Raw genomic sequence first — 20433 nt, 5'->3', positions numbered from 1 at the left:
TTAGATTATTTTTTATGGATATAACGGTATTTGAATCTAATGGTAACATAATACTTCAATAAGAAGTCCATGGTACAGCATTTATTGTGGTACCAAATAAATTCCCAAAACAACAAATAAAGACTTGAACATTGGCACTTTTGGAAGTACAACTGCACTTTGAAAATCTGAACTTATACTTTGGCTCTTAAACCTTTGTTGTCAACCACAGCTGTATGTCTTTTAGGGGTTGGGAATCACTAGTGGCCCCACAATGCGATATGATCATGATACTTATGCCATGATTCGATATATTATGATTTTAAACATTTTGCAGTGCACAGAGTATTGCGAAATATTGCTATCTGTACCATTTTTTCAGCTGTTGAGTTGGTCTAGCATTAGCCTTGCCTTCATGTGTATCATATTACTGCAGCATTTTATTTTCATGCAGCACTCCTCGAAAACCCCATGTGTAATGTCCACTTTGTTCGTGCCCTGCTTGCATTTCTAATGTCCTTTCCATGGTGCTGCCATGTTGGTTGTACTAACTTTCTCCTGTTGTATGACCGTCACCTCTGCTGACCTCACTGGACAAAGGACAACAGCAGTTGCTAGAAAAACAACTAATGCTATTTATCCAGTATCATAGACATCACTTCATATTATCAATGAATTTGAAAAAATCGATACTTGGCAGAAGATACGACACAATATATTGCAGAATATGCTGTATTAATTTTTTCCCTCGCCCTAAAGTCTTTGGTGCTATATTCACCAATACACCTTGTGATCTGTTGAACCCTCCTGTTGTTGTGGGGAAGTGGGATTGTATACAATTCCTTCAGAGTCTTTTTGCATGGCCGGATTCTGCCCCACGCATCTCTGCAAATCTTTTTGGGGGATAATTTACCAAGGGGCTCCTGATGTGACTCGTATCCCCTATCAAGTTTGTCATCAAATTCTGGCATGGTCTGCATATTGTTTTTTTTTTTTTTTTGTCTGTCACCTTTTCTCATTACTCATTTCTTGACTAACCTGACACGCCGATGGATGTGTTTTCACACATCCATCTGGGAAACCTCGCATAGACAGTGTTGGGAAAGGGCAGAGCCTTTGAAAAAAACTTGAAGGCTGATTAGATGAACGTTCTGTCTGTCACATCTTTACGGGCCAATCAGAGCAACAAAACCTGTGATGTCCTAGCCGCTACCGAGTAGTAAACTCCATAGAGAGCTGCATAACATGAACCATGGGGACTGTAGACCTTTGTTGTTGTTTTTTTTTTTTTTTTTGCAAAGAAAACAACTCAGTGCTGTTCTTTGTTCTTTTAAAAAATAAATGTCATCAAATTCTGATAAAACTGACGCTATAGCAGCATCCATGCGGATCTCTTCAACCATAATTGCACCGGTCTCTTGGTGCTGCTTGCTTACGTCACGACTCCGCCGCACCCAAAAGTACTGCCCCTCAACGCTGATTGGTCCTGTTACTTTCTAACCGGGCCCAAACTGTTCAGACGGGAGCTTTGCAGGATGGATTCGCCAGCAAGAACCACAAAAACGAACAAATTCATCTGCTTTGCAAGGTTATTTCTTGACACCAGGAAACAAATGCTTCCACACATAGGGTTTAAAAGTTCCTATGGGCTCCCACGATCTGAAAACCTTTGTCATTCTTCTTCTTTGGTTAAGGTGGGCTGGATGCATCAGTGGCATATTGCTGCCCCACTTTGTCGCTCAGTTCCACCTTTTTCACACTGTTAGATCAAGCCACCAAGTGGAGCGCAAAGGAAGATTGGTACGCAAGGTCTGAAACTGTAGTTCCCATTTCCCACGCTGCTCCACTAGAAAAACAAGTCCTATCTTTTGAAACTGTCACATGTCCATGACAGTTTTGAGATGCTTCTCTGACTGGGCTACAGAGAGATTAACGATACTGGTACATCTCTATTATGTCCCAGAATCGTTCAGCCTTAATTAGTGACAGATCAGAAAACACTGAGAGAAATTGAATGAAATTGCATATTGTTTTGTGCTTAAGAGTTAAAGAGCACAATTTATGAAGTGTTTTCATTTCTTAAAGGACAAAGGAATGCAAAAGAAGCGCTATGCGCTGAAACTTGAAAGTTGTAAAGACTTTTTTTTCCCCCTGGTCTTCCTCATTACATGATCAATGTAGTCCAGCATCTTTATGGTGCTCACAACACTCTAACTTTTAAAACAGTGTTTTTATGTCTACATAATCAAAGCAAGATTTACAAGTAAAACAAACAGAAGCTCCAATGTACTGAGAGTTATCAAAAAGTAAATACTGCTTCTACATTTTAGTACTGTGAATATTAACTATTCCTTCTCTGTTCTCACCACTAATGAAGTATTTTTTCAAGTTTTTTATTTATACTTTTACCATGTACCATTTTTATCCATAAATCTGACCAAAATTCGGCCAAATGTATCTCTTTCTTGTATTTTCAGCACATGAAGTCCTGATGCAAATGAAACCAGGTCTGATGTTCAGCACCATGAGCTCAGTCTCCTGGCTTTCTCCTGAATTAATTGCCTTCACGTGGAAACCTTCTGCAACTAAACACTGCTCAGCTAAAAGCCTGATTCAATGGTACCGACATCTGTTCAACCTCCAGCCTGAATCAATGTTTCCATTATAGGGCAGGAGTATTGATCAGTTAGTTTAGAGCCATTAATTGACTGTTTGCATCCTGATAAACTGATGTTAAAGTGGGTTAGAAGACTGAAAGAGGAAGGGGGGGGGGTTGAACAGCGGGAGATGAAAATTAAAAGGTTGGGGAATAGCCAAAAATGTGTGGTGAGAAGAGAGAGGGAGAGTTTGGAGAAAAGGAGAGCTGAATGGATAGAGAAAGATGTAATAAAGAAGGGGAATAAAAATCAGAAAATAGTCAAACATTGAAGCCCTCCTGCTGATGCTGCACTGCATCTGAACTTGGACATGAGAGGAATTATTAAGCTGCTTGAAGGTTAGAGTATTTTAACTCTTTCCTTTAAAAGTGTTACATTTACATTTTCAACACTGATCACAAAGATTGGATTAGATATTTATTAGTTTCACATTGCTGTCGCTCCATCGTTCCTTTTTTTCCTCCAGTTCTTTCTTTGTTGTCGCCGGTTCGTTGCAGAGAGTAGCTTGTTTCCATGGAAACGGACTGAACCAGATGAGCTGAGCTGCTTGCACTGCAGCGTTCATCCTGACTCTGCGTGTGGAAATAGTCTAAGATGATGATTTATGAGAGTCTAATTCACTGGTCAGACTCTTGGATGAGCCGAGGGTTGGTGCAGCAATACAGCACAGTTATTGGCTATTTTGTCTTGTGTATGTATTCTTCTATTTCCTCCACTTTGCTTTGTTCTCTTCATTTGTCCTTCTCAGTCCCTCACTCTCTCTTTCTGTTTTTCCTGTAACCCCACATTTGTAGCTCCCTGTGTCAAAGGTGTCATTACAGGATTGCAATTGTGACCATGATCTTTATGGTACCTCCATAGAGATGACATCTCGGATGGAAAACAATGTGAGCTGTAATCTGTGTGAACTGTTTCATGTAAAACAACAAAAAGAGTTGCAGAGCTATCGGTGCAGCATCAGCAGTGCTGCGGGTATTGTGCCGATCCATTGTGGTGAACAGGTAGCTGAGATGGAAGGTAAAACTCTCGGTTTAGGTCAGTCTACCTCCTGATCCTTACCTATGGTCATGAAGTCTGGGTGATGACTGAAAGAATGAGACCATGAATACATCTCCGGAGGGTGGCTGGACTTAGCCTTAGAGACAGGGTGAGGTCAGACATCCACAGAGAACTAGGAGTAGAGCTGCTGCTCCTTCACACCAAAAGTAACCAGTTGAGGTGGTTCAGGCATCTGGCCTCCCTTTGGAGGTCTCCCAGGCATGTTTAAGTGGGAGTAGACCTCAGGGAACACCGAGAATGCACTGGAGGGATTTTGTGTCCTGTTTGGTATTGGAACTCATCAGGAGTTCAGGAAGAGGGATGAGGGAGGTTTGGGTTGTCTTGGTTATCCTGCTTCCACCGTGACCCAGCCCTGGCTTAGCCGAAGAACATGGATGGAACATTTGGGCTTACTGACTCTCTTGCTATGATCTACATAAAAAGATCAATAACACTAAGATCTTTGCCCTCATATGCAGTGAATATGATGCTGGCAACTGGAAAATAGAAATAAGTAAGAAATAACCCCCATGACTCCCAATAAACCAGAACTCTGCATGTATTGGTATGGATTCCATAAGTATGAATTTGTGACAACTTGAAGGTGTTGATAACAAGTTCTTAATTAAGGGCAGGACCAAGCAAACAGAGTCCTCCTTGCTTTGAGCATGAATGCTTAAATATTTGTCTTCCAAGTGTTGGTCTTCTTTTATTACTTCATGCAAAACAACAAATCAGCAATTTTGCATTAATGTCAAACAATTTCTCTATTCTTTTTATGTCAAAAGCGTGCATGTGCAGGATCTGGATGAATCTGGATCTGTTGAAGCTGGTTTGTGCTTTTTTGGTAATAAAGTAATTAAGATAAAGAGATCTTAATGGTGTGGTATGGGGAGGAGGGGGGTGGGGTAGTATGATGGGGGTGGCTATGGGATCATTCATAATGGGCCCTGCAATAGGGTTGATAGTATCAGCATTGTCACTACCTGCAGCATGAATGTATAGAGCCTGGTCTTTGAAAGTGGTGTTGCTATGGCAGCTAAGGGCGGTGTGGTAGGTTATGTAACTGATCAGCAGCACATAGGACCATATTTAAGATCAGGGGTCTCTTCTCTACAGCACAAGTATCTTGTATTTATATCAAATTCAAATATATGCATACGTGGAGAAGGCATTTCAGCAAAGATTTAACATCCCACTCCTCTTCTCCACTACAGGTCATCTCCTCACTTTGTCTGTTTTGTGTCAGGCAGGAAGCGTTTTTCCTTTATCTCATCGAAACAGTTCACAGTCGATGCAGTGTCACGCCTTTCTAATGAGCCCCTGTGTGCCTCTCTCTTTCAGAACTCTCAGAAGAAAAGAGGAGCACGACCCAACAACAAACCTGACAAGAAGCTCGCTCCACAGGTAACACACAAACAGACACGCACATGCTCACGTTCTGTGGTTTTCAACAAATCAATAAGCCGCTAATACTTTAACACAAACCTGGCGAGAGAGAAAGACCTGCACAACACATACAAACCACACAGAGACCAAAGACATGTGATGTCCTGGGGGGCGGGGTTGAAAGTGCCTGAAAAATGGAATTCTGAATAGAGAAAGCCACCTGATTAGAAATAGAAGAGGGGTCGAAAGGAGTAAAGTGAGAGGCAGATATATATTGACTGACAACAACATTACAGTTAAAAATAAATAAATAAATAAATCGGTATGATGGATGGACAAATAAATCTCTAATAAGCTCACACTCAGTGTGTTTATGTTATATGTTGTTGCCCCCTGCTAGAAAAAAAATACAGACCCCTCTCTCCTTTTATGCAATAATGCAATTGCAAAGCCTGACATCACGATTGCATTCAGGATGTCCAGTCAAGAAATTTGCACATTTTATACATAAAATAAATTAAAAATGCAGAGAAAAATCACCCCAAGGGTATAGGCAAAGCTTTTAAATATTTAAAAAAGTACATTTATAGCTTTTCAGCTAAGGATCATGCTTTACGATGAATATCATTTTGACAGCATTTTAGTAGTGGTTGCTTGTCATACACAAGAGTTACAATGAGAAAGAGAGTCAGGTTTTGACAGCAGATCAATGCCTTCATGTTGGAAATTTGGCATGATTGATCCCTCGGTGTGTTTCTGGCTGACAGCTCATGACTGTGCAGACTGTGTCTCTTGTGATTGTGACCCATTTCCTCTGGGGTTCGCTCTCTATCAGTCCAAACAAACTGTGTGTACCACACAGATCAGCCGTTTCTGTATTCCCTCTCATCTCCATGTGTACTCTTTCTACATTCTGCACTCTGCTTTGTCCTGCAGGTGTTTGGATTTAATATCATCCTTGCATACCAGGTTTTGTTTATGTTTGGATTACAGTTCAGGCCCTGACATCTCACTCTGCCTCCCCTTCATTCTGCAGCTGCTTTCTTATGACACCTAAAACAAATTCAGACTACTGTATCTGTCACTGAAAGTTTTCCTTCTTAGTTTAGATTCAACATAGCTAAAGCATTTCACACATTGCTAGGTGCTTTATTACTCCATGAGGTGTTTGCTATGAAATTAATTTCCTCACCATCATCTTTTCCTAGCTGCTGAGCTACCCTAGGCCAGGCTTGCTCTTCAAGCCACATACCATAAATGGCTATAAATTCACTGGCTCTCGGCTTGCTTAATGTGGTTGGAAAAGCTCCACAGGCCGTAAAACAAATACTGCCACAGAAGTACTTCTCAGGAATGGGAGCACAGGATCACCCAAGGTCAGCAGTAGTTACCTCTGAGTTTGGGAGGAAGGAGAAAGTTACATTAATCATTAACAATTGCCTTCAAGGAACTAAAACAAAATAACCATGCAGCTTATTTATATAGGACTGATTTGGTCATATTTAGTTATTGTCAGTCATGACAGACTCTTTAAAAAGGGGGAATATCTCCTTTAGCCTGGTTTCATTCAGGTTTTTAAGCCTAAAATTCTGTTTTGTGATAATAAGAGGGGTGAAAAACACCACAGAGATCTGAAAAAAAACAACACTGACACTATTTACATTCTAAATGCAGTTGCTAATGTAGCATAGGTACACATCCACCAAAGAGAGAGAAAAATAGCTACTTTTGGAGTCTTTGTTTGGTTCACTTGGTGAATGTAAGTCTGATATGTACTAACTTTCTAGCTTCGTTTTGAGCCCTGTCAACCCATGAGTTAAATTTCTGTTACTTTGCCAGCTAAATGCTAAATTTTCTCCTGCTAGCCTCTAAATGCTACACAGTTAGCGCATAGTTTATAAGCTAAATGGTTGTTTAAAAATGCTTAAATGCTCAATTCAAACAGTTTGTTATCATTATGAGTGGCAGCTGAACCATGCTTTGATTTAAAAAGGTAGATGATGCTGCATATCCTTTTATAGGTATCAAAAATGTAATCAATACGATATAGCATGCGCTTCTTAGTCAATGTAGAACAGTATTTTGGCCTCTCATGGTCTGGTAGCTCCTGCAGCTAATTGCTAATGTTAGCAAACCTTGAAAAACATTTACTTAGCTGTATAGCTAACATGAATTTGACTTCACAGCCTTCTTGTTACTACATTTGTTAACCATTTTTTACATTTCTCCTCATAGAACAACAGTGGCTCCTTCATCAAAGTTGAATTGTCCAACCATAACCAGTGTATAGGTTTTGGGTAGCACACTTGTACTAACAATGCCACTTTCCTTCCTCTTCATAGTTTTATTTGCTTGTTCAGCTGTGATCTATTTTAATTTTGCAGTTCTGTATTTTGTAAGCAAATTGGCTTGTAAATATTCATTTCAGAATCTAACTGGGCCCTGAGGCTAACCACTAATGACTGTGTTTTCTGAAGTTCCTCTGATTTTCATGTTTTTTTTTTTCTGTTTTTGAGCTTCACTAGAAACAAAGACGGCATGACTCTTATTTCATCATCTGGCAGCTGAAACCCACATGTTTGCCAAACTTCTTCGTCATTACCTTTTCTTTTTTATTTCCTAGACCATTTTTCAACACAACAAAGCAAAATCATCTCAGAATATCTGTGGAACTGTAATGGGTTGTGGCCTAAACTGTCTGACAGCACAAACTTAATTGCCTCCTATAAATGCCAGGGATGATGTCATAAGAATATATCTGGTTTAAAAAACAAGTAATTAAAATGACGTTAAATAAACTCCATGAGCCCTGTTCCTATGCTTTTATCTGTCTGTGAACAGCTTTTACTTCTTTTTGCATTTTCATCCTTGCTTTATTGTCTGTCCATCCCCATATACTGAGGCCTCTGTGCCAAGAGTGACTGATTAAAGTACCCTTTATTTACTTTTGTAACAGTCACCAGGTGCTTCCTGTGCAAAAAGAGTCTGAGTCAAACTGGGCTGAGAGAGGAGCAGGGAACCTGATGGTACAGTTGCACAGTGCCTATTAAAACTGTTCATCCTATATAAAAACAGTTGGTCAAAACAGCTCTTTATCTTTGGAACCTGTTTAATACCATCTTCTGGGTTGACCTACAAAAATAAGTCATCCCTGCATCTTCTATGTCTAAAGCCTGGCTCACACTTTTTGGGAATAAATGCAGAAGACCTCTGTATTGAGTCTTGACAGAAAAGTTTTTAAACCCCCCAGAAGTTTTATCATTAGAGTTTTTTGATTTACTTTTAATTTGAATTTTTAACTTAATCTCAACTAATGAATTCATCATTTTATCATGGATGCAAAAGTTACTGTACGTTTCTTCTTATGAGAGCTGTTTGCATGTCAGCCTCCCTGTGATGCAGCAGTTTTTGTAACAATGTCACCTCGGTGCTCTCTTCTCTTTCTGCCCTGTCACTGCAGGAGGACAGTTCCGACTTAAAGTGTCAGCTCCACTTTGCAAAAGAGGAATCAGCCCTGATGTGCAAGAAGCTGACCAAGCTGGTGAAGGACAGCGAGGCCATGAAGGAGGAGCTGGCCAAGTACAGGTCGCTGTATGGAGATGTCAATGCCTCACTCACTGTGGAGGAGGTGAGCGGTGAATGTGGAGGACAGAAAGACCTAGATTTTCAGCTTTAAATCCATTTAATACAAGAACAAGAGGTTTGTCATTGTCAGATTATGATAAACGAGCAAATTAGCAGGGACAAATTAGTGGTCTGTGAACAAGGCCATGAAACAAGGGATTGCTGAGGAGCACGAGATTATTGAGCAGAGATCACTGGTTGTAAGACCAAAAAACTGTCTCACAAAGGAGATGAGAAGAATTAAAGGATCTCTAGCTCATATTTTGGGGTGTGAAATGGTTGGAAAAGTGTTTCCTGGAAACAAACTAAGGAAAATCTAAATGCTGTGTGTCCATCATGTACAAATAATTAACTCTGTAGCGTCGTCTGAGAGCAGCAAAACAATACCTCCAGTCTGTTATGGCAATTATGGTTTGTAGAACATCACCACAAGTGCCAGAAAGGGCCTGGGAAAACTCTATAAAAGTCTAATTGAATTGGTTTGGAAAGAACAAAGATGCTTTAAAAAGCTCATATAATCTTTCTTTCTTTGCCATTTTACCAACCAGTGCTGAAAACAGTCTCAATAGAATTGTAAATAGATAACAATGCTTCGCCCCCACACCTAGGTTGCTGATTCTCCCCATACCCGGGAAGCAGAGATCCGAGTCCACCTTAAGCTTGTGGAGGAAGAGGCCAACCTGCTGAGTCGACGAATTGTGGAGCTGGAGGTGGAGAACAGGGGACTCCGAGCTGAGATGGACGACATGAAGGGACCACAAGGTAGTTCTTCAGTCATCTAATAAATCTATTGTCCTTTTCTAAAAATTTGATTATCTGAGTTTTAAGCTTCTCTACGGGGAGAAGTTATATTAATTTATATGAAACATCAGCAAATTAGAAATCTTAGATAGCAAAAAAAGCCTGATTATGAAGTAATCATGATATATAGATTGGACCATCTTGTCTTATCAGTTACTGATCGGGACATTAATGATATTAAAAGATTTAAAATCTTTATCTTCATAGTCTGATTCTTGTATAAAGGAACTTGAGCTTGTGTGATGAGTTAGGTAGTCAATGCTTACTAGCTAGCAGAGCTCTCTGTGCATAAGCTACATTTGTTCTTGAATCAGCTTTTTAAAATTTTCTTAAAATTACACCATGATAAAACAAGCATCACATGGTTTGAAAGAATCCATGTGGAAAATATGATTTGATACCTTATACAAAGACCTACACATAACAACAAGGAAAAAGCAAGGTGAGTTATAAGACAGAAATTTTTCAGTCCCTAAGGAAATTCTGCCTGATTGCACATTCCAGCCTTACAGTACAAAATAACATTCTTTTCATCTAAGTCATGTTTGTCAAAAGTGAAAAATTAATTGTCCCAATTACCACATTTTCTTTCCATTTTATATAGATTTTTTAGATAAAAAATAGTCTATGTTAAATATATTATTATGATAAATCAAGTGGGCCGCTTAACCTCTCGTTGTTTCCATTCTCCTAGACGGTCCTCAAGAACTCTCAGGTGTTGGTGGCAGCCTGGGATCAGGGGTTGGTCTAGGAGGGGGAGCCATGGTACTCGGTGGAGGGGCTTCATCTGAAAATGTCATGGAGCTCCAGAGACACCTCCAGTTTGTAGAGGAAGAGGCGGAGCTCCTGAGGAGGTCTTTGATCGAGATGGAGGAACAAAACAAGCTCCTGATGAACGAGATTAACCGCTATAAATCTGAACTCCCACCACACACCTCCACGCTATCATCCAGTTCATTAGCGTCACTAACAGACGGGCTACTCAACGACAGCCCGGTCCATTCTATACAGGAAGGGGCAGTTCTTATCAGCACGGACGCACCAGCCCAGGAGGAGGAGCTCAGATTGGCGAGGCTACAGATTGGAGAGCTGAGCGGGAAGGTGAAGAAGCTGCAGTATGAGAACCGAGTGCTTCTGTCCAACCTTCAGCGCTGTGACCTGGCCTCCTACCATGCCCCCTCTTCCTCGTCATCTTCCTCCTCACTAAGACTGGCTCTGGAGACGGACGCAGAGGCCGGAGACTCAGCAGAATGCCTCCCCAGCAGGTAATATCAGATTTCTCATGTTACATTTTAAGGTTTTTGGGGAGGTTTTAATGCTACTGTTTAGATCTCTACTGTGAATGCTTCAGTGAGATTTTTTTAAATAACTAAATGACATCCTTGAAAACTTGTGTAATTATTGTAAATAAATACAAAACCGTTTTTCATACAAGACACTTTTTCCAAGATAAAATAAAGTCAGTTAACAGTTATTTTGGATTTATTGTTTTACTGAACAAGACATCAGAGTTACTGCTCAGACTTCCTTTTGAGTCAACAAGTCAGAGTAGTAAAGTTCATTTTTCCTTCCTCAGAATCTGACCATTATGTATTATATCAAGATGATTTAAACAATTACCAAAACCTTGACAGTAAAAAATGAGTCTAACCATAACTCATGTCAGCCCCTTTTCTTGCTAAGCTGAAAAAGATCTAAAGATAAGCTCAAAAGATTATTAGAAAGCCAGCTAGAGTCTTTGGATTAATTTATTTAATCACCACAGTGCTTTTGGCTAAATGCTTACATCATCATGGCTTATAAATATAATACAGACATATTTTTTCAGGTATCAAGGGGGTCTTTAGGGACAGTTCTTTTTTTTTAATTTTTGCAGGTTTTTGCAGCTTTTAAGTATTGAGTATTTTAAAGGGATAGTGAAAGCTTTCATGACTCATCCTAACAGGAACATGATTATCTGTTGAAGCAGTTAAACTAAGTTTATTTAGCTACATTTGAATGAACTTAATTCAGTTGATTTGCTTTTTTTAAGTTCTTCCACAATGTTCCTTTCTGGGTGTACTGAGAATTAAGACGCAAGTTTGCCTATTGTCAGCAAAGTACTTCGCACTGATAGTTCAATCCTACACTGGACAAAGCTTTAAAAAAAGAAAACTCAAAGGAAACAAAATTTCTGTGTTCATTTAGTTAGCTAAAAAGCAACCTTTGTCAATAAATAGAATGTATTTTCTAGGGGTGTGTATTGGCAGGAATCTGACAGTACAATACGATACAGGGGTGCCGATATTGACATATTGCGATACAATGATTGCGATAGTTTTGTAATTTACCATATATACAGTGCTTAACAAATTTATTAGACCACCACCCAAAGTAACGTTTATGCCACAGCTGCCCTAAATTAACAGCATCTGTAACTACCAAAATCATTTTTTATGTTTCTGTAATGGTTAATACACCAAGGTCTTTGAAGCCCCCCGTGGGGGGTCTCGGACCCCAGCTAGGGAACCAATGATTTAGTCTACCATGAGGGTGCAATGAGGACACTGTAACTGATAACGTTGAGTCAGAAGTAGTATGGTGGTTTATTTTCCCTCCAACACCAAATTGATCGGTTGATGGGTGGGTGTAATTTCAGCAGACAAGGTTTTTCTTTGGCTACAGCCCTAATGAACAATTTGTAGTCAGGATTAAACTTTTAATCCTAAAATCAAAGCAAGGATGAGAACTCTTAAATGTTCTCTCTGTTTTCCCTCAGCCCGCCCCACCGAAAAGAGCCAGTAGGGGGTGAGAACGACGCCCTGGAGATCAAGGAACAGAAAAAGAACAACGAGGACAACACGTACGCAACAACCTCTCTCCCTGAGTGCCTGGGGCAGAAGGACCATGATGCCTTGCTGGCCATGAGGGATCAGGCTCGCTTGGTTTCCACGGCGATACAGCTCCTGACCTCCCCTGAGTCTAACTGCCTCTCCTCCTCACCATCCATCTATCACAAGGTCTGCAATGAGGCTGCAGAGCCGTGTGACCTGGAGAAACCTTACAGCCAGGTACACGTCCCATGTGTGCAGAACTGTTCCTTCTTTGTGGTTTCAGATGAAAGAGAAACCTCAGCATAAAATATGCTTTTATAATCTATTTTTCTGAAATCTTATTGCACTGCAAAGAATGCACCCTGCCCTATGTCTATGTAACAATGGAAAGGGTTCAAGGCTCAAGAGTTCTTTGTTAGAACCTTTGAAGGAATTTGCTGAGCAGAGAGAAATTATACGATTCAGCATTGTAAATATATTAATCAACACATTAAATTTAAAATGAACAGTCACATTAAAAGAAAACGATTAATGTTTACAAAGACACTCACCATATGTGTTTATCTTGCAGGGAGTTTTTACATATGACCGCATATATACTAATCTCTATTTTATTTATTGTCATTGCAAATCATTTTTTCTCATACCTGCATGCTAAAAGAACAGACTTAAAGTAGACGTAATCAAAATGATGAGCATATGTTAAAAAATTAATAATCCATATCCAATTCTTCATGAAGTAATTTTATTTATTTGGATAACTTTTTGTTTTTTCCTCTTTTTCATAATACAGTTTACATTATACCACAGAAAGAAATTAAAATGCCAAGCCATTTTTTCCAGTATCCTCAACCCTTTAATGTGAACAGAGTCTGTTTCTGGTGCCTTCTGGCACTGCTCAGCATTTATGTTTATGTTGCTCTGTCAGCTTTGATTTCCCCCCAAATATCTGATTTCCTCTGACCTTTGTGTCTTTGACTTTTAGAAGAGAAGAGATATTCAATCACAAACCCTGACTTCATGGTAAATGGTAAATTGACTTGTACTTTTCTAGTCATCTGACTAGTCAGAGCACATTTATACCACAGGTCACACCTACTCATTCACACCCTTACAGGCTGAAAAGTTTGGTAGCCCCTCCGTCAGAGAGAGAGATCTCCTGCCCATCTCTTCCTTCATGTGGCTATAGATGATGAAGAGTTAATGTCATCATCAGACTGCTTGCGAATGATTCAGAATTAGAAGTCAGATTGTCCATCATATGAATGACTTATCAGTCTTTTTGACTAAAGTACATTAATGAGGTGACAAAAGTTATTTCTGATTTTTTTATGTAAAGGATAAAAACACTCTTCAGATAGAAATGTTCTTCCCATGTATTCTGCTCTGGCTCTTTCCTCGTGGCTTTTGCTGAGCTCACTGCAGTATCAGCTGCACCACTTGTCATTTATCAAACCAGGCTGTCCCCTTACAGCCAGCAGTGACTGAGTATGGGATCATTCTTGTTATTTCTTTTGTTCCATAGATTTCAGAGCTGTCTGACCTTGCAGACAGGCCTCTGGTTGGTGCTCTTACTAGCAGGCTCCAGGCCCTACATGCCCAGCTACAGTGCTTTGTCGAACGGGTAGACAATGTTGGTAAAGCCTCTCCAGGTGTGAGGGACCCTCAGGTGGAAGGAGCCTCTCCTCTGGCTTCACCCTGTGCCTCCCTCCCCTCCTCTGGTGACACTCTGAATGGACTGAACACTGCTGAGAAGAAGGTAAAAGACAATAAGCACCATCCTCCTTTTCACACCTTGTCACTCTGTGTCTTTAAGTTTTTGTCAGTTTTAAAAGCTTTTGCATCAGTTAGATTTTATTTGATTCAGTCACTAGTTTCTCTTTTATTCAGTTTGTGTTTATTCCACTTCCTAACTTTAAGTTTGGCTGAATAACACTCCAAGTCCCATCTGAACATGCTGATTTGTTTTTCCTCTCTGTGGAAAATAGATTTACACGGCAAGCTCAAATCTGATGTCTCAGACGTGTTTTAAAGACTTACACAAGCAGGAGATTAAGTGAGCAAAAGAAGAGATAACTAAATGTTTATTTTGGCTTAGCAGATGACTATAAAGATTTTTAATGATCTGTTTGTAAGAAAAAAACAAGTTTTCTCTGGTGTTATCCAAATGTTTGGAATTTTAAAAATGCCTCCAAAGCTGCCAGTACATCAGTAATCGTCAATTCATGTTTAATTCTTATACTTATCCTCAAATTCATCCTTTTTGGTTTGGGCAATCGGGTCTTTACTGACAAACACGTTTCATACTGGGAAAAATCAGCTTACCTATAAGACGAATTCAGATCTGACATGCAAGTGTAAACTTCTCCACTCAGTGCCATCCATGTCCTGTGCATGTTTTTATATTTACTCCTAACCTTGTATTAATGTTTTACCAAAGGCCTCAAATGGATCCTGTGTGTTGCATGGATAAAGAAGTTTTATCAAGGCTAACATTAATTGATTTATAATTTCATCAGCATATAAATAAAACATAATAGTTTGAGTTTGTTTCTGCTCGTAGCAAGCTTCATTTAAAGTCATTCCCACTGATCGACACACAGTTCAGCTTTAACTGGCATTTATCATAAAACTATAAACATAGTCCACTCTTACTCTGGTTGTGTGTGAATCTCTTCTTTATAAATTTTCCGAAGATCAAGTAGAAATCATCTGGATAAAAAAGGTGCAAGTAAAGCGTTTGGTTTTATTGCCCTCAATTTTATCAGTAATTCAGGTCTTTCTGACAATTTATGGAGAATTCAACTTAGAATAAGAACTAAATCCTTTTTTGTGTCATTGTTTAATCATAACAAAGAATGATATCATACAACAGATTACACAACCACGGATTTTGCTCAAGTAGTTGTGCTGACAAAAAACAAAACCTGAAAGTAGAATTAAACAAAAAAATTAAAATTGATCTTTCATATATACATTTATATGCTGAAATTCATCTTGACTAGAGTCCTGCAGGCACTCCTTCCTTAATCTTGCTCCTGGCCGCTCTGGCTAGATTTCTGACCATTGCCTCCTGCTCCCACAGTGGTGGTCCAATCTGGCCTCGTCCAGCATTGAAGCTCTGTTTATAAATGGCATATAGATAATTGATCTATTAAATTCATTAATCTAATTTTACTTATTTGATTTTTTTTTTCAAATTCAGTAGGAGCTGTATAAAAATGGGGGGATTTTTTAATTCATTTTTATGTATTTCTTCTTTTTTAATAAGACAAAAAACATACAAAAATAAGGGAAGTAGGATTTTTTTAACTATAGAAAACAATGACACTTTAATGTTTGCTTAATGTGCAGAGCACAACATCTTTGACACATTTTTGGTTGAAGAAATTTGGTTCAGTTGTTGTGTGTTGGCTACAGCTCCCTGTTGTCACAGCCCTGTCTTTCTTCATAAGTTTTATCTCAATAAATGCCCCCATTTATGATTTGATTCACTGTAGAGTCAAGCAGAGCCATGAAAAATTAAGGACAAAAGCATTCTGCACTAAAACGGTCAGATTCTCCACTTAAATGCCAAACCTTTTAAAAGCACAAGCCAGAAGTGTAACTGTATGGAGTTTGTCATCCCTGTGCCCTATTACACCAATGTGGACAAAAATATCTGCTAAAACGAGGATAATATGGCTCTCTGTTTACCATCTTTCAGTCTATTTTGGCAGAGAAACACACATGGGTTGCAATGAAAGCAGGCAATCTTCTATTCTTGAGATTCTTGATACGTTAGATGTCTGTACCAGGCACATAAGACACTGCTCATGCAGACAGTCTAAAAGCAGCTTGTTAACATGCACGCCAAAATGAAAATCAAGCTGTGACGCCACTGCCACGCACCCAGGCTGACACAGCCATTAAACATCAGTGTATCTGTAACTGTCTTAGCGAAAGCACACTGGAATTAACTTTAACTCTGAAATGATGCATAAATAGCTCCCTCTTTAACATTTTTCCCATAGCCTTCATTTGTCAGGATAATTATGAAAAAACAACACTGATCCTATAAGAATCTACACTTCGTCTGTCAATAGTTTTAGTTTAAAGGACTCATCAGAATTTTCTAAGGAATAATGATATTTTTGTAATTTTGTGTTTTGCATCTAAGAAAAGAAGAACCTTTCTCCTAAATGGCAGCTTTTTTTGTTCAGTCTCATCTAGTTTGTTTAGAGTAGGCTGACATAACACAAAGTTGTAAAAAGGACACATTAAATGTTTAGACTCCATTCGAGGCCAAGTCTGAGTCCCAACACCCCTCCGATCTCCCTTTTTCCTTTCTTCCCCTCCTTTTCTGCACCCCTTCCTCCTTCCCTCTTCCTCTCTGCACGGGCACCATAACTGTCGTTTTCTGCACCTCACCTTCACGTCCACTTCTACTCCTTTTTGAAACTTCCCTCTCTTCCTCCTCACTCCTCCTCTTCATTAATTCCTGGATCCCACTTCCTTCTGACCCCTCCTGACTCACCTCACATCCCTTTCCTAACCTTGTTCGTGCTCTTTCCTCTACTTCTCCCTCGGCTCTGCTTTGCTTCCCCATCTGCACTCACTTCTCTTCCACCCCTTTTGCTCTTACCTTTCATCCTAACTGTCCGACTCCTTCCATTGATCTTTTCTTCCCTCTTTCCTTCTCCCTGCCCTCCTCTATTTCCCATTACTGTCTCCCTCGTCTCTTTCTTCTTCTCCTCCTCCGTGTCCTCTTCTGTCTCTGTTTACTTCCCCTCCCAGCCGTTCATTCTACCCTCCATCCTCCTATTCTTTCTCTTCTCCACTCTCTCCTTCTCGTCTCTGACAAAGCTCTTTTTCCTCTACATCCTTTTCTTCGTCTTGTGAGATCCATGAACAGCTGTTTCTGTTTGTTTTTTCATTTTTCTCAATGTTGTCATATGAATGGACGCCATTTTGGTTGTGTTGTTTTATTCTTATTGTTGTGTTTGTCTTGTTTTCCTCTTTTTTTCCATTGTTTTTGTTTGTCACACCCTCCCTCCCTCTCTCCTTTATTTTTGTTTGTTTGTTTGTTTTTTTACTTCATTAACTTGCCCATGCATGCATGCAGCAGCCTGATTATAGGGATCAATCAGAGGTGGAGGTGAAGGGTCAAACTGAAGAGAGCAGCCAATCAGACGACAGTGAGACGAAAAATCAGGAAATCAGCCAGCTGGAAGAGGGAGAGAAGGAAGCAGATGAAGCACTGGTGAGTGGCTCAATATCACAATTACTCTTATCATGACAGGCAAAACCATTTTCATCAAAGAGCCTCAGGAGCCTGAAATTTCAGCCCCAGTTGTACCCACATTAAATGGAGCCTGTTTTTTGCAAGAACGTAATCTCTATATATAATCTCTATATGAATATTCTATAGAGACACAGAATATGTACACAGGTGTCTTTATTTTCACTATGTTGATTAATCTGGTTTCAGTTTGTAATAAATTTGTTGTCTGCACTGGTGACTTTTGCGCACCATGCACCTTAGCAGTGGTTGACCCCACTCAGTGATGTTATGTGGTCTTCCACTTCATGGCTGTGTTGCTGATGTTCCTAAATGCTTCCACTTTCTAATACTATCACTAACATTTGACTGTGGGATATCCACCATCTTATTGCAGAGGTAGCATCTATCACAGTACCATGGTTGAGGTCACTGAGCTCTTCAGAATGACCCATTTTATATCACAAATGGAAACCGCGTGGCTAGGTGCTTGATTTTATACACATGTGGCAAGGGGTCTGATTTGAACACCTGAATTCAACAAATAACAGGTGTGTCCAAATACTTTTGTTCATATAGTGTATGTTTACATGGACACAACATATCGGAATTAAAGCCTGATTAGAAAACAATTTGTTATGGTAGATTCTGATCCAAACTGCTCTTTCAAAATGAAATTGTATTCCAAACAAGAAGAGTGGTTTATGTCGATTCCAATTCTATGCAATGTGATAATCGATGTTCTTGTGCTCACTGAAAGTCTCTTTAACTACACATCTCAAGGTTCTCCTGCAAACCTGCTCCGTCACAGTTTTTATCAACAGCAGGACGAGTTTATATCGCTGACATTTTCAATTAACGCTGGTAAATAGCAGACGAAGGATCATTTGCACTAAATGATGTATATTTATTTTAAAATGAAGAAACCTAAATCCAGACATCTAAAGTCACAGGTGGGGGAGAGAACAGGAAAAGACTTGTGAGGAGACGAGTGAAAGGGCTATGCAGTGATAGCAGTGTGGGTGTTTTTTTTTTTTTAAACATAGGCAGAGTTTGGGATTTTAGCACGGAGAATCAGAAACTTGTTTTGCCCAAGACACACCAAAAATCAAGCCAGAATCTCAAAGCACACCATATTCAACTCCATGTAAAACAGCCTCTGTAACAGTAGCAGTAGCTTTAGTAGTTGTATGGTTGTAGATATAAATGCACCATTTTGAAAATTAGGACTGTTACTGGTAGGGCTGTGCAATTAATTGCAAATTAGAATAAATTGCAATATGGCCTGCTGTGATTTACAAATAGAAGTTGCAATATTGCTTTAACTTGAAAGGTGTCAAAATACCAGTATAATTTATTCATTTTTTGCAGCAGCAGAGATTTTATTCACATTATGCAAACATTTAAGTGTCAACACAGCGGTCCATTTAAATATGACGTACTTTTCAGTAATTCCTGCTTGCATCAATGCTGAGGTGCTATGCTGCTGCTGGGAAAGCTTAACCTCCTCCACCCCAACCTCCTCCTTTCTAGCCTTAAGCTTGAAGCACCCTCATATTCAGATTCATGCTACTGTGAATTAATTGCTTCTGAAATAATTAGTTTTCAATACACATTGTCATAATTGTATGTATCCATATGGGGTTCCTAGCCATGCACTCCCTGGAAGGTCAAAGCATGCTGCTTGACATACCCAGGGAGCATCTGTGGAGCAGAGCCTTCTCCGGCAAAAAAAACTGTAAATCCATTTTGCAATAAAATGGTTAAATGTATGCTGAGTGTGTTCCTGACTGAATGTAGGTTACAATATAGAATGATTAGTTGGACGAATTTGTTGAAAAGCACATAAGATGAGGAACTTCATGATAATTGCATATTGAACTGCAATTGCCATATTTGGGGAAAAAAATGCAATTAGATTATTTTTGCAAATCGTTCAGCCCTAGTTACTGGTGTTTGGAATAACAATGTAGTCAAGACCAGTGCCTATTTAAAATGTTTATTTTGGTGTGAAACATGTAGTATGCCAGCATACTACGTAACTGGATTAAAGTAATATTGCACATGCATGCAGAGCTACTGTGTGTAATGCCAACAAGCAGTTAGATTCCCTCAAACCTGAAAGACATGAGAAAAATTGTACCAAACTCCCTTCAGAATAACAGGAATTAACATGTCGTTTTCCTCACCACATAAGGAGCGATATCATCAAAATTAGTTTCTTTTAGCTTAAACAGCTAAAATAGAAATTAGTAAAGCCACAGTATCATGTGTACATTCTATTGTGGACTCATCACTTGACAGCAGCCTTTAAACTTCAGATGTAAACATCTGCCTATCTGGGCCAGACAGGCACATCCAACAAGGAACTAGATGGAGGGATATAATGTCTCCCCTGGCCTGGAATGCCCCAAAGAGGTGCTGGGACACATTACAGTGAGAGAGATGTCTTGGTTGGCTTGCTTAGCCTATGGAGAAAACTGTGGGAGGAAAGAAAAAAAAAACAGGGATGCAGAATTAGACAGGTGTAAGAATGTTTCACCTTGGTGCATGCTAGTAGTGTTCTGACTTACCTGTTTCATGTAGCTATCATATGGCCTAATTCAATTACAGAAGTTACATTTATAGTTTTAACTCTATGCTTGTTTTTGTCCTAAATTCAAATGATATTGCATTAGTATTGGATTTACAGTTTCTCCTTTAATGACTTGCAGTTAGCTACATGAGGCACATTTAGCCTGTTATTAGTTTGTTAGCCTGAATCAATCAATTACACCTCCATGTAGTAATAACTGTTGTTCAGCATTATTTATTGTTAAAAACAACCCTTATACCCACGATCATGTTGCTTAAAATAAACATCTTAAACCCA

General features: G+C 39.3%; 1 protein-coding gene across 2 annotated transcripts in view; it reads left to right on the top strand.

Moving 5' to 3' along the window:
- The window catches only part of soga1 (suppressor of glucose, autophagy associated 1), a 150580-nt gene that overhangs the window by 96383 nt on the left and 33764 nt on the right, over positions 1-20433 (top strand). The window contains exons 5-11 of one of the 2 annotated variants that reach the window (XM_041798930.1): positions 5019-5081; positions 8524-8691; positions 9296-9449; positions 10183-10753; positions 12247-12538; positions 13827-14060; positions 17409-17543. In XM_041798930.1, the coding sequence (XP_041654864.1) occupies positions 5019-5081; positions 8524-8691; positions 9296-9449; positions 10183-10753; positions 12247-12538; positions 13827-14060; positions 17409-17543 (1617 nt within the window). Of the gene's footprint in view, positions 1-5018; positions 5082-8523; positions 8692-9295; positions 9450-10182; positions 10754-12246; positions 12539-13826; positions 14061-17405; positions 17544-20433 lie in introns of both variants that reach the window. The other variant, XM_041798929.1, reaches the window with a different exon arrangement.

The sequence above is a fragment of the Cheilinus undulatus genome, linkage group 11 (assembly GCF_018320785.1).
Source record: "Cheilinus undulatus linkage group 11, ASM1832078v1, whole genome shotgun sequence".
NCBI classification, from domain to species: domain Eukaryota; kingdom Metazoa; phylum Chordata; class Actinopteri; order Labriformes; family Labridae; genus Cheilinus; species Cheilinus undulatus.
The sequence above is the reverse complement of the archived record's forward strand: the minus strand, read 5'-3'. Positions and strand labels throughout refer to the sequence as shown.